This window comes from Phymastichus coffea, unplaced genomic scaffold (assembly GCF_024137745.1).
Source record: "Phymastichus coffea isolate CEN01 unplaced genomic scaffold, Cenicafe_Pcof_1.1 PCOF00054, whole genome shotgun sequence".
Taxonomy (NCBI): domain Eukaryota; kingdom Metazoa; phylum Arthropoda; class Insecta; order Hymenoptera; family Eulophidae; genus Phymastichus; species Phymastichus coffea.
The window spans coordinates 1,455,231-1,469,554 of record NW_026706865.1 but is presented as its reverse complement, the minus strand read 5'-3'; the positions used below and the strand labels follow the sequence as shown (position 1 = coordinate 1,469,554).

The 14,324-nt window shown below is 42.9% G+C and overlaps 1 protein-coding gene across 3 annotated transcripts; it reads left to right on the top strand.

Annotated features, from left to right (window-relative positions):
- The first annotated feature begins 472 nt into the window (after window positions 1–472).
- Window positions 473–11,609, top strand: LOC131665776 (GTP cyclohydrolase 1). Of its 3 annotated transcripts, XM_058937889.1 has the most exons (6): window positions 6,307–6,442; window positions 7,293–7,459; window positions 8,784–8,993; window positions 9,314–9,479; window positions 9,550–9,666; window positions 10,920–11,609. In XM_058937889.1, exons 2-6 carry the CDS (start codon window positions 7,312–7,314, stop codon window positions 11,047–11,049), a joined length of 771 nt encoding a protein of 256 aa, XP_058793872.1. In that variant the 5' UTR covers window positions 6,307–6,442; window positions 7,293–7,311; the 3' UTR covers window positions 11,050–11,609. The 3 variants fall into 3 exon arrangements, with proteins under 3 accessions (XP_058793874.1, XP_058793872.1, XP_058793873.1); XM_058937891.1 differs by lacking the exons at window positions 6,307–6,442; window positions 7,293–7,459 and adding an exon at window positions 473–720 and having other exon boundaries at window positions 10,920–11,608; XM_058937890.1 differs by lacking the exon at window positions 6,307–6,442 and having other exon boundaries at window positions 7,004–7,459.
- Window positions 11,610–14,324: the final 2,715 nt, after the last annotated feature.

Sequence of the window (14,324 nt, the reverse complement as noted above, 5' to 3'; positions counted from 1 at the left end):
AGCCACTTTTATACGCGGGTTGACGGATAAAGCTGTTCCTTCTCTGCTAATTAGGCTAATATCTTATCGAGCCAGCATTCTTCGTAAGAGGAAAGTGTAGCTTCTCCGACATTTCTAAACCTTGACACGCCTTTCGCTTGCAGCTCGTACTCTAGATTCGTGTCGTTCATCTCCAACGTGCTGTTTGTTTGTTCTTCAAGTGTGACGCAAAGGAATAGCTTGGCGCACAAAACTGAAAAATTGAATCGGACGAAGCGCCCTCGAGTCACGCAATAAATCAGCGGATCACGTAAACGATCATCCATTCACGTAATCAGTCTCCACACGGCGATAAAAAAAAAGTGCTCGCCGTAAGCGCTTACCCGACGCGAAAAGAGAAGCGCAGCGTAAGCTTGCAGCGGCTACGTCCCTCCCTCGCGCTCGCGCGCCGAGCAAAAGCTCCTGTTAGAGTTCAGTGGGGGTCCCGCCGCAAGACTTGGTGCTTCCGCTTTTATAAAACAGCGAAAGCGCTGGCGCTCAGTTGCTTTCGTCCGCTCGTCGTAGGCGCACGCCTGTTGCTTCTCTTTTTTCTTTTTTTTTCGATCGCTCGGTGCCGGCTAAGCTTTCCTTTTGTGCATTTCATTGGGGACTCGAGGGCAGACATCATGAAGACCGAGAAAACCGAAAACGGACAGATCGTACCAGCTGGCAACGGATGCCAAAATGGCAACTGTTTGACAGGTATTTAGCGTTCGCTTCTCTCTCTCTCTCTCTCTCTCTCTCTCTCTCTCTTTCTCTCTCTCTTTCTCTATCTCTATTTTCTTCTGGTAAACGATGCTTTTGAGCGACGATCGAAAGCGCTACTCGTCACAAAGTCGAATTCGACATCGTTATCGTTCGACGACGTTGTCATCCACGCTAGAAATTCAGTTTGGAACAAGTACATACGAAGTGGATGACGTTAGTATTGCACAAGCCGACCGAGATACGAAACAATAAAAAAAAACCATGGTAACGGTACGTGTCAGCAACAGCTGATAGTATGAAATCAATTTCCATGCATAAACACAGAAGCTTATCGTGTTGCGTCCGTTGTTTTTTCTTCTCATCATTAAGATGAGTGAAACGGCTGTTAGTCAACGTTGACATTGAGAATATTATCTTTGGATAATTCGCAATAGTGTCCACTCGAGCCTCCGCCGAAAGAAGTGGATAGCTCATAACTTTCCAAGGAGGCCGTATTATAATTTGCCAAAGCCACTGAACTTTCGATCTTCTGAAAAGCAATGCGCGTCGTTGATAGTTGCGAATATCGATTTTCCATGCGGGCGCGGCGGAGAGGAAAAACGTTGCGATTGCAAGGCTAGACACGCGGAAAATGCGTAATGCGACCGGCGACGACGAGATGAGAGACGAGCCGAGGTAATTGACTTGCTTGCCGAGAGATTTGATTAAGATGTAGAAATAGATTCCCAGTAGCTCGTACACGGGTACACGGGAATTTATTTAATAATTTTCGATAGGGATATGCGATAGAAGGGAACGCATGCGACAATTGTTCAAACGAGTTTGGCGATAGCATTGCGCTTTTCGCCTTCGCGACGACGCTTTTTAGTTGACATTTAAGTGTATTGTGGCGAATATGCCAACAACCTGAGACCCACACATCTGCGATATTTCGCGATGAACGGAAGAAAAGAGAAAGAAAAGCATGAAAGCATGGCAAGCCGAGGGCCCGCAAAGCACCTTGCAGAGGCCTTTACGCAACTCGTGCGTCGAAACTCAAGATCAAGTTCTCTCTCTCTCTCTCTCTCTCTCTCTCTCTCTCTCTCTTTCTCTCTGCGGTATAGGAAAAACACGTACTCGATCTATGAAAGCCGAGAGCGAATCGCGTTATAGACTTACAACCCAACCCCTTAACGCAGATCGATTGCCGCGAGCGATGGCAATGCGATGACCGTGCGACTCGTGACTTTCAACGGGATACATCTGTCACCTATTAAACGTTCAGTGTCTTTATTAAGTGTAAGACAGAGCTTCTCAGCGGTATCCACACGGAACGAAGTTCGTTTTAGATTGAACTGTCGCTCTGCGATGGTTCTTCGTATTCATACCTTTATGAACAATAGGGACGTTCATTACTAAATACATTAGGAAAGAAATTACAACTTGAAAATATATAGCTTACGTAGTATGATTTAGTGCGAAGAAATAGCCATTTGCGAGGAGATGCGTCTGAGCACGGAAAGAAACATCCGAGTAAACAATAAGAAAAAAAAGGTGAAGGTGCCCTGACCCTGCTACAAGATGCAGAGACAGTTAACTTTCTATTTGCATACATTATTTTTAGTTCGCACTGTCTTGTTCGACACATCCATCAATGCCAAGATTCGCGGATGCGTTTCGTAAGACAAAGTCGCTCGCGATCAATTGAGCAACGATGCAAACAAATCCAGTCTCCAGCAATTATACGACCCTGTAATTAGAAATTACAAATGTCGTGTGCGCCGAAGAAAACATGCGTTTATCGCGCGCAATTATACGATCGGGAATAATCCAGTCATTCATCAATAAATTAGCGCGCCTGCACACGCGACCATGCGAAAAGCTTCACGTGAGAAGAAGCGTCGCTATCGCACACCTTACGTAAGACGCGCGACTTCGTATCGCGCTCGATTAATCAGAGACTAACGGGCTCGCCGACGGGCTTTACTCGCGGCTCGCTGAATAATCCGCGTTGTCGACCGCTACTTCGTCGGCCGATCATTATTTTCTTTATGCTGCAGACGACCCTTGTTGTCTCTATTTCTGCGAGCGCATGATTTTGTAGATTCATCCGAGAGACCGGCAGCGTGTAGTTACGAATGCCAAGTTCATCGGAATCGACGTCGCTACAACCTCCTCAACCCCTGTGCGATTATAAGAGACTAAAACCTTTTTAAAGCACTTTCAGTATTTTCTATGCATTACACAAATAAATAGATAAATAAATTCTTGGAATAAACAAAGTTTCTCTCCAGTCGATAATTTTGTTCTTCAATTACAAAAAATGTTCTTAATTCGAGAAAATATTCTTAAGAATACAGTCGATTTAAGATTTCTTTCAGCAGCATATGAAACAAGTTGGAAAAAATCATAACATTCAATGGAACGACGTGTCTTCCCTAAGTCATTGACTTCGGAACAAAGACACAGTTACGAAACAAGAAATCCAGTTGTAGTTCGGAAATACAACACTTAAGCTTACGAAAGATTATAAGATAAGATATATCCCGCAACCTAAGACAGGCAATAGAAAAATCTCGATATTCCTGTTGGTAACTCGAATAGATCCGTAGACAATATTACTCTCATCCGTGAAGGTATAAACTCGAGTTACAAAGTCGACTGTGCGAATATTAATTACCGTATACGTATATCTGCCGTGCGGCGCGGATTCACTCCAGTTTCACCTAGTGGTGTCGAGTTTATAATTAGATCGATTCAGGTCAAAGAAATTACAAACGCGTGCACAATGTAATTCCATGCGCGTTACATAAAATCACGGCACTGAAGAAAAAAACAGAAGCCTTCTTCGAAATAGATCGTTGCAACGAGTCGTTGGATAACGGGAAGCTACACGATCGAGAAAACCACTTTTTTTTTTTTTTTGAAGCAATTTTTTTCATCTACATACGACCGAGACCGATACTCCAAATCAGAGCGCTCATATGCTCGGCTTTTCCTTTTCTTTTAATGCTTGAACTTTTTTCCGACATCGTATCAAAAAAACGAACTTGACATTCTTATAACTCGGTTGCGCGATCGAAACGCCAAGCGTTCCGCCTTTTTATGTTTGCTCGCTCTCTCTCTCTCTCTCTCTCCCTACATATATATATATTTCTTGCAATCGATTTTGATCTTTCCTTTGCGCGATATAGATTTTTCTTTTGACTGTTTTGCTAGTTATAATGCTCGATATTGCAAAAATTGTTTTCGAAGAACTTTCATTGAAAAATTCCCAGCAAAAAAGTACAACTAATACTTATTTTTCAAAATGTGCGAACAAAGCCACCTGTTACTCAATGAAATTCGACGAAAAATCGAAGCACATGACGCACCGTCACGTCAAAGAGATTCGCGTAACGGAAAGAGAGAATCCGAAGGACGCGCGCTTAGCGCCTCCGGAGCTGCATATCTTTATCCTCTACATACTTTACACTTGTTGCTCGAGGATAACTTGGCGTACTTAAAAGCGTTAACGCGAAGGATTCTCAATAGCTGCTTAATTGACTTTCATCCTCTTGGTATACAGCTGTCTTCGAGATTTTTTCCTTTACAGCTTGCAATAGTAAAAAGCTCATCATTTTGATTTTTCGCTGGACAATGCAAAAGACAAACTCAACTGAGCGTATTTTTTTAAATTAACGTTAAAAGCATTTTCCAATCATAAAAAATGACGATCGGCGGATCTCGTCTTTGTTGCCTAGATTCCAGTAAAGAGACCACTTTATGAGTCATTTCGGGAGGAAAAAAAGGTTCAATGTTCCTCCACTATATACTTGCGGCGTGTCGCGATGACAATTCATTTTATAACGTCACACATAATAGTCCCGCGAGAGAGTGAGAGAACCAGTCAATCCTGATTGCAGAGACGTGCACGTACGCGAGCTTCAATGTTTTCGGCTGAAAGGATCTATTCCAGCGCATTTAACTGATTTTTCATCCTCTTTGTTCTTCAAACTGTATTATAACGCTCACACTACAAAAACAATTACTATTCGCGAGGAATTTAATTCCCGAAATGAGCCAGCGAAAGTTTCTTATTTTCAAAAATTTCTCGTTTTAAATAAAAAAAAGGAAGAAAAAATTAATAAAATATAAAAGACCCTTTTCTCAAATTGAACAAGAAAATTACTAGTACAGTAAAAAATTGACTAAATGCCGGAAAAGAATTTTTGACATCAAAAAAATTCATAGGACTCTCATTTTTCGTAAACCCTAGCACTTCTTTTTCTAGTATGAGCTTTTCAGTTAAGTCGAAATCATATCGTAGTCGATCATCGTGCCATTAACAAAAACAGAAACAAATGATGATACTTTCATCTTTGTGTACGATAAAAAAAAATTAAATCTCCACCACAATACATAATACGTAAATCATCTGAAATTGAAAATATTGTTCTTAAAAATCGTTACATAAAGGTAACATTCGAACCAAAGAAAGAGCAAGTTCTACCGAAAATTTGTATCCTCGGTCATCCTATTCGATTAGACATATCTGGTTCGTTAACGTCGTGAACAAAATTTTCCGACGGACTATAAACGGAAAAACTCCCTAATGAAGATTCAGATTGACAAACTTTATATGCACGCGGAATTTTACGTAAAATATATCGAGGATAAAGGAGGGGCGAGAAGAAAAAATCTTTTTTCGCGGCTGGATGCGGCAGCAACATTTTTATGTAAAGCGATATGCGGGTCAATGCTGTCGAGTGGCTTATAATACAGTTTCGAGATCGGTCGAGAGTGAAAAAAACTTATACAATATCCTCGTATTTAGTTTTTTTGTGAGATTTATTTAGATGTTTTAATTTGTCAATAAAGCGCGTCAAGATTAGTTACGAAGTTGCGATATTACATATCAGCAAGTCTTTCTGCGTTGGATTTTTTAGTCGTGAAATGTCGCAATCTATGTTATTATTGATGTTTAGACGTGAAAAGTACAGGCGTACGCAAACAGATAACAAGGTATACTCTACGGTTGTTATTAGAAATTTTCAGATTCATAATTACATGTGCCGTCTTATTACGTAAACTTATAATTTGTAAAAAAGAAAAATTTTTCAAATAAAAATGTTATTCGAAAAGCACCTTCGCATCATGAAAAAAATATAATATCCTTTGATGCCAATAATGGCACTGAGAATGGCTAGAACAGCATTTTATTTACGTAACGAGCTTAAGCGCAATTGTTATCGAATTGAAATAGAAAGAGAAGGATTTTCAAAAGTGACGTGAGTGTTATTTGAAGGATGATCATACGCCGGCGTGTTATTACCGTTGTTACTTGGTCTAGCCCGCACAAGCTGGAGAAACGACGAGCCAAATGGTTGCACGCGATTCCGAGAACGAGACTGTTGGGCGTTTGCATTCCAAGATTCCACGTGGCCGTGAAAGCACGCGATCGCTCCCCGAGAAAAGTCGTCCGCCGAAAAGAGTGGCGAAATTGACGAAAGTGCGCTGAATTCACCCTCTGACGCAAGTGAGAACAATGAGTACGCTCTTCGCGGGCAACCCCCGCCCCCGCGCGCATTATGCCGTCTTCCGTGCCCGAGTCCCGCCACAGTCGCGCGCGCAACAGCGGCGAGGAAAGTGTCCCGGCTCCGCGTGCAGCGAGGCATAGTTTCTCTCGCGAGCCGCGGCCGTTCTAGTCAGTCGCAGCGCGTCACTCCGTCGAGCGACACAGTTTGCGCTCCCGAAGGTGACTTCGTTTTTCCTTCGTTATGGCTTGGCTTTTTTCCTCGCGCGCGAGTTCAGTTGAGAATTTTTCGCGCCCCGCTACGCTGTCTTTCATGTCGATTTAGCGGCGCTTGCCAGTGCGCGAACGCTCGTCTTTGCTTCGCGCTCGGGTTCGTCCCGCGATTAATCGCTTCGACGCGCCAACCTCCACTTGGCCATTGAAACGCGTCGTCGACGTTGTCGGCTCATTTGCGGACACTTCCGACGATCTTCGCGTCTTTCTCTGCCTGCTCGAACGGCCGTCCGAATTTCGTTGCACACTCGAAGCAAGGGAGTTCGCGACATGCGAGTGCGCGCGGAGCGACGGCGGTCAATGACGCTTTTCGAAAGTACGCAATGATTCTTGCTTCTCACGCGCGAATTCACGGCCGCGATTGAAATTCGTCCAAGGCCGTGACCAATTGTCAATAAGTGTTTGCATCTGGCGAAGGTGGGGATTCCTGAGTCGCGCGTGCGTCTGTGTGTGTGTGGGGGGGTGTGTGTGGGGGTGTGTGTGGGCGTGTGTGGGTGTGCGTGGGTGTGTGTGTGCGCGTGCGTGCGTGTGCGTGTGCGTGTGCGTGTGCGTGTATGAGCGTGTGCGCGCGCGGCAGGAACGAGGAAATTGGCTCGCTGACGGCAACAGGTGTCGGCGACGGCTGACGTGATTCGCTACTACTACTGCACGCATCACTCTTACGGATGTACATATTGATTGTCTAAGCGCGACCAAATTCTCAACCAACTCGCGCACTGATTTTCTATCGATCTCTTTGCGTTTCCTTTGCCGACAAAAAAGCCAAAACATACATGCACTAAAGACCAACGGGTTATAGAAAAGAAAAGTGAGCAATAATGAACGGAGTTATCGACGAAGACAAGTCGAAGCAAGGGGAGGTAGCAGTAACGAAGCCGTGTCCATTGCGACGAGTTTCGTACGGCGAGAATGCTGGAAGCGTCGATAGCGACACACCCAGGACACCCAGGACATCTACCACTCCAGGTAGCCTCGTACGTCTCCTGTCCGCGACTACATGGCATTATTCGGGCATCTTTTCCGACGGTGCCAATTTTTTTTTTTTGAGTTTTCTAATTTTCATCGTCTCTCAAGTACATTATTTGCAAAATTTTTTTACATATCGATTGACTGTCATGTTCAAATTGATTTGATAACTTAAAAGAATTGCTCACAGTGATACTCGTACTTTCGAAAAAGTCCAACCAAGAAGCTACAAAGTATCGCTGTTAAAAACCTTAGTTTCTGGGTTAACCATGAACGTGATTCTATGATAAGGTGCTACAAAAAGTCGACAAAAGCGTGAGAATGAGAGGCGCATTACAGTTAATTGTTCGCGGACCTCGTTTTTCGTTTCTTTGTGACTGTAGCACCAAAAAAGTCGAGTCCACCTGCAATACGATTTGACAAAAAAACTAACACTTTTCACGGTATTCCGAAAAGTGACAACTATAGCCTTATTGTATCTCGTTGTTAGAACAATTTGATTACGATGGTACTTTCCGGCAAGTTTCCGAGCGTTTATTTATTAAATGAAAAAAACGTGTATTTTTTTTATAAAATACATTCTATTTGAAAACATGAAGAATGATTCCTTGAAAGAACGTATTTGAAATCACAAATACGTTAAAGTGCACAATCAATCACCGTGAGCAATTCTTACTTACTTTGGAAAAACCTCACAATCCGAAGATTCAACAGACCATCAACGGTTGTAATAGGCGCTAACGAAGCATCGGAGAAAAAGATCCGCTTACGTAAAGGCCTACCAAGCGGAAGAACTCGATCGATAGGTATCCGCGAAGAAGAAGAATCGATCCCACGCGCGAGTGAGAAGGAACGCGCACATCACGCAGTTTTCGACGCAACAACGATATCGCATCCGCTATCAGTTGGTAATGGTTTGCGCTTTCATTCGTCAAAACAGCCTGACTAGACGCGATGCATTTTTCATGACCGCACACTTGCGTACAGCGCTGGCATGTCGAACGGTTATCTAGCAGCTCTCGCCCGTATTTCCGATTATTTGTTGCTTTGGTAATTAGCGTCGGCTTTCAGCGCGTTTGTGCAGCGATGAGTTTTCGAGCACGTCTCGCTAGCTCGTAGACGCGTCGTCCAGAGAGAGAGAGAGAGACAAGAGAAAGCGAGTCGAGAGCTTGGAACGTGGCAGCGGCACAGCCGAAGCGCGCGAACGCGAGCGAAACTCGATTAGGCGCCCGGCCGAGCGGCCGAGAGCAGGCGAAACTCGGTCGGGCGGTCTCTCAAAGCGGCAAAACTACAGGGACGTGGGATTTGGTTTGTTCGCCAACAGGCCACGAGAAATGCACCTTCCACCACGACATGGAGCTGGACCACCGACCGCCGACTCGCGAAGCGCTGATACCGCAGATGTCGCAGAGCTACAGGATGCTGCTGCAGGCACTGGGCGAGAACGCGGAGAGGCCCGGCCTGCTGAAGACGCCCGAGAGAGCGGCCAAAGCCATGCTGTTCTTCACCAAGGGCTACGATCAGAGCATCGAGGGTGAGTAGCGCGTCGATGGGGGGGATCCCGCCACCTCATGCCTTATTCAGCGCGAAGGAGCTTTCGCTCGGCGCGCGCCAAGCCAATTTATCTCGGGGGCCGCGCGGGAAGAGTCCACGACGGGTGGCGGGACCGCGCTTTGAGCCACGCGCGCGCGCCGAGCCTCGTTAGGGGTTGCCCTGGCAACGGGTAGCGGGCAGCGGGCGCAACAGCCGCCCCGCGAACTGGGTCAATAGCGACTGAATCGCGCCGCCGAGCTCCCCCCGGCCCGACGGGCGCGCGCAACAGGTTGACGCTAAGCGGTGCGCTTCCTCTTGCAGACGTCATCAACGACGCCATCTTCGACGAAGACCACGACGAGATGGTGGTGGTCAAGGACATCGAGATGTTCTCCATGTGCGAGCACCACCTCGTGCCCTTCTACGGCAAGGTGTCCATCGGCTACCTGCCCTGCAAGAAGATCCTCGGGCTCAGCAAGCTCGCCAGGTAACGTGCCGGCCCAGCCGGGCTTCCGCCTCACTTACCTCTGATTTCTCCGGCGGCTCGCCGCCCACAGGATCGTCGAGATCTACAGCCGACGGCTGCAGGTGCAGGAGCGCCTCACCAAGCAGATCGCCGCGGCGGTCACCCAGGCGATCCAGCCCGCGGGCGTGGCCGTCGTCGTCGAGGGAGTGTAAGCCCGACTCTGTTGCTCTCGCGCGCGTCTCTGCCCTCGCCGAGGTGCGCGCGCGACCGCTGTCCTCTTTCTTTCGGAGCCCCACCACCTTCGATCGACCTCTCGACCTCTCGAGTGGGCCCTTTCGTCCTTTCGGCCCTTCCGCACGGCGACGGACGGTCAACGAAAGCTCGCTCGTTCGCTCTCGATTCCGTTAAGCGGCCTTTCAGTGAAAAGTCACACGCTCGCGGAACGACCCTCGTAGTGCTGCGCGACCACTGGTGCGCGTGCCTGAATAATAATGGCTTCATTGATAACGAGACGTGGAAAAACGACACGCTACACATTCTTCCTAGCTCTCAATTAATTTACCATTAGAAATTCATCATTTTCTCTCTCCTCTTTTTCATACCGACTCATAAATATTCAACAATTATCAATATACGCCACTACGTTGCATAAAATAATCAGATATGCATAGTTTGCTGACTGATCGACGTGACTTCCACTACATTTTTTGTTCAGTCTTGCTGAAAATTTTGTAATCTTCGAATCGATTATCCGGTTGTTCTTTCACAATTACGGGTTTTTAATGCTTTTAACGCTGTGCCTGCACAATGAGTTGATCTTATTGCAGCACTCGAAACAATGTAGAACTAATGGCTACGCGCTCTCCTATGCAATAATATGCTCAAGAGAAAAATTGGCTGATTCCTACATATTTTCAGCCCCGCTATTGGCTTATGACCTCAACAGCGCGAAAGTTCAATCGGTCTACTACTAGTTCAAGTACGCGTCATTTAAAGTGAAAGCTCTTTCCCCTTTTACGTCAATGCTTGACCTGTCAGCCGGGTTAATTCATCATACTCCTTCAGAGATATCAGATAAATATGTTCGCTTTCAACGGCGCGGACTTGAACTTGTAGGACACGGGCGGAACTTTGAAACTGGTCAGGTTGTAAAGGCACGTTTTATAAAAAATAAAAATATTAGCATTCAAAGCTACTGAAAAACGTCAAATTAGAGTTCTTTCGAAATTCACAACTTTGGAGCTTATCAATTCCGCATTTTACACAGAAATGACATGAAGCGTTACTTTTTAAAATAGATCAAGTCATGTAAAATCCTTTGTTCATAATTTGTTTAAATGATTCCCATTCAAACAAAATACATAAGAATCAAACCATTTCCCTGTCGGTTATTAAGCGGTAATTAAAGTTGACGAAGTGGTCGATTACATAGAATGTATAAATATTTGTACTATTTTGCAGACACATGTGCATGGTGATGCGAGGAGTGCAGAAGATCAACAGCAAGACAGTCACGTCAACGATGCTCGGTGTGTTCCGCGACGACCCCAAGACCCGCGAGGAGTTCCTCAATTTCGTACGGGACAAATAAACGTGGGAATTTTCGCGGCATGCGCATAAGTGAGTTATCGAAATTAAACAAGGTAGCTATATACTTGAGTTGAGAAAATTAGTTGTATTATCGCGCGCGCAAGTATAGCCAGACGCGCAAATTTCTCACTTTTATCCAGCCAAAGTGTATAGCTCTTTTGCGCAATTCCGGAAATACATTTACGAGCATGCACGAAAATTCTTTAAGTTGTTACTCATCTTGATAAAATGTGGAAAAGTCTTTCGTTAGCATGAGTAACACCTTACAGTGCCTAGTATTTAGTATTCCTAGACATTTTGTTAACCCAAGTATATATTATTATTATACACGTGAGTTAACAAAGTGATTAATTAATATCTTTTTATCCCTGCCGCCAAGCATATGCTATTTTTCATTGTATTAGTAGAAGATTGCGTATATATAGAAGCGAGAGATGCCATTTGTTAATACGCACGTTATATTATATTATATTGCGGCTACGGCCTTTGCTTTGCTTCGTCTCTCTTGCGTCTAAGAGTTTAATGACATCTTCAGATATTATTATACATAAATTTTATGATATTTAAAAAAATAGGCTTGTGTGTCGATTATTTCACACGTTCATCATTTCGTCGTCCCGAATTCACCTTCCTACGTTCGTTGGCAGCTTAACGCTGATAACGAGATCGATAAAAAAAAGCCAAAACATACAGAAAAGTGAGCAATAATGAACGGAGTTATCGACGAAGACAAGTCGAAATAAGGGGATGTAGCAGTAGCGAAATCGTGCCCGTTGAGACGACTCTTGCACGGCGAGAATGCTAGAAAGCGTCGATAGCGACACACCCAGGAAATCTAACACTTCGGGCAGCTTCGTACGTCTCCTGCCTGCGACGACGTGACATTTCTTTTCGGACGATTGCCAATTTTTTTTTGCAATTTTCTAATTTTCATCATCTTGCAAGTATCCTTATTTCAATCCGGATTGTCAGGAAGGTCATTTCAAATGTTATTTTGCAACGCAATCGTCCTAATGATGTTTCAATTATTTTTCAATTGATTTCGCAACATTGGAAAAAAAGATAGCACGCTATATGACACGCGTATTATTAAACAAACAACGTACGATAAAAGGTCTGACATTGTTAAGCATCTTAGTCTCCGAGTTAATCATAAAACCACGAACGTGATTCTATGAGAAGTTGCTACGAGAAGTAGACAAGAAGCGTGAGAATAAAATGTACATTACAGTTATTTTGCGCAGCTCGTTTTTCGTTTCTTTATAACTATAGCAGCAAAAAAGTTGAGCTCACCTGCAATGTGACTTGACAAAATGAACGCTGAATGTACTTTGAACTGCAAATTCATTTAAGTAAGTGCACAATATATAATTATAAGCATCCTTGTTTTCCACTTAAGAAAAACCTCATAATCTCAAGTTTCACTAGACCGTCAACAGTTGTAACGAGCACTAACTAAGCATTAGAGAAAATAATCGCTCACATCTCAATAAGGCCTAAAAAGCTTAATTGATACGTATCCGCAAAGAAGGAAAACAATTATTGATCAATCTAACACGGACAGAAACGCGCGTACGCAGTTTTCCACGCAATGATAAAATTGAATCTGTTATCAGTTGGTAATTGTTTGCGATTCTATCCGCCAAAGCAGTACCATTAGAAGAAATGGAATTTTCATAGCTGTTCGTTGACGACAAAGCCTTACCATGCAATTGTTATACTAAGCAAGCATGCCTTCAAAACCTTATCCTTTTATTAGTACATAACCTGTATTATTTATTTTATATATTATTTTTGCTAATTATATCGAATCGCCACATCTACAACAGCGATTATTTATATGAAAATCAAGAATGTAATGATATCTCCTTACGTACGCAGGCGAGCATTTTATTACTTTTGTAGCATGCCTATTATATTAATACCCTTTTACATATCCATTTATTTTATTTAGAAAATCGGTATATTATATGAATGTACATTTTTTGAGTGCATTTTCTCACAAAATTAATTCGAGAATTCAACTCATCGTAACTTTTTTTCATAACCATAGATATTATTAAAAAAGAAATACAAATTTTATTATGTCATATAGGTGGATAGCATAGTAATAAATAATGGTATAAACATTATCAATGCTATTTTAATAAAGCAGTTTAATAAAAGTTTGGTAAGTGATTTAACAATTATATAGTTATTTTATTAGGAAAATGAAGTTTAACTGAAACTTCTTGTATAAAAGAAAATAGTGCAAGTAGAAAACATGTAAAAATTACACAGTAGACTTATACAGAATTATCCCACTTTGACTATAAGGCTAACTTTATACATTCGCTTTTACTTAAAGCAAGTTTAGAAACTAGTATGTACTGCATGTATATGTAGTTAGTTTTATAGTTAACCATAACGAATGGGTAAGCATGTGGTTGGCACAAAAAAAAGAATTCTAATTTGTTCGCGTTGAGGAAAATTGCGAGTAAAAGTGACTTTATGTTAGAAATGCGAAATAAGATTTACGAATTTCGAAATCAATCAAAATATCAAAATAATTGAAATATAAAGGCGATTACACATTTCAACAACACTAAACCAACAACAATTTAAATTAAGTTAATGTTGAAGCACTTAATTATTAAAGATAAAGAAATGAATCGGAAGATATAAATTGTTTAAGCTACTACAGACAACTTATTCAAAAAAAAAATTGCACGCATGCTTTGGTAACTACCACTTGCCTGTCCTGATGATGGAGCTGAAAAAAAAACTGACAACACCGAGTAAGCTGAGTTGCTGAATAAATCCCTACTGTAGTTTTTTTCCCACTCTGAGCCCAAAAGCCGTAGGCGGTGCCCTTTGCTGACCTCTCGTCAATAACCAATTTCAATCCGCTGCACCACACCTCGCTCTGGATAGTGATTGGTTAAAATATAGCCATTTTATGGCTCAATTGATTAGCTTCGATCGTGACCTATCTGGCTCGTATCGAACGCTTAGATCGTGCCAATTTTAGATTCATAACAATTTACAAAGAAGATCGTGCCAGTACCTGGTTCATATAAATGCAACAGATTAATGGAAGCTTAGTATCTATTGCCGATAATCAGAAACAACAATAATGATGGAGCACGTGACACTTTTGATTAAATTTCAGAAAATTTCGAAATGATAAAACTCGAAATAGGTCAAATTATTCAACTTATTAGAAATTTATCAATTTATATTTGATGTTCCCTATAAATCTAAACTAATAGACTTAAAGAATTTATCGGCTCAGCC

Bases quoted from the DNA above. Each gene is read 5' to 3' on its own strand.
- LOC131665776 (XM_058937889.1), top strand. From the start codon at position 7,312: ATGAACGGAGTTATCGACGAAGACAAGTCGAAGCAAGGGGAGGTAGCA. The intron at 8,994-9,313 runs GTGAGTAGCGCG...TTCCTCTTGCAG, and splicing joins CTACGATCAGAGCATCGAGG to ACGTCATCAACGACGCCATC. The intron at 9,667-10,919 runs GTAAGCCCGACT...ACTATTTTGCAG, and splicing joins GCCGTCGTCGTCGAGGGAGT to ACACATGTGCATGGTGATGC.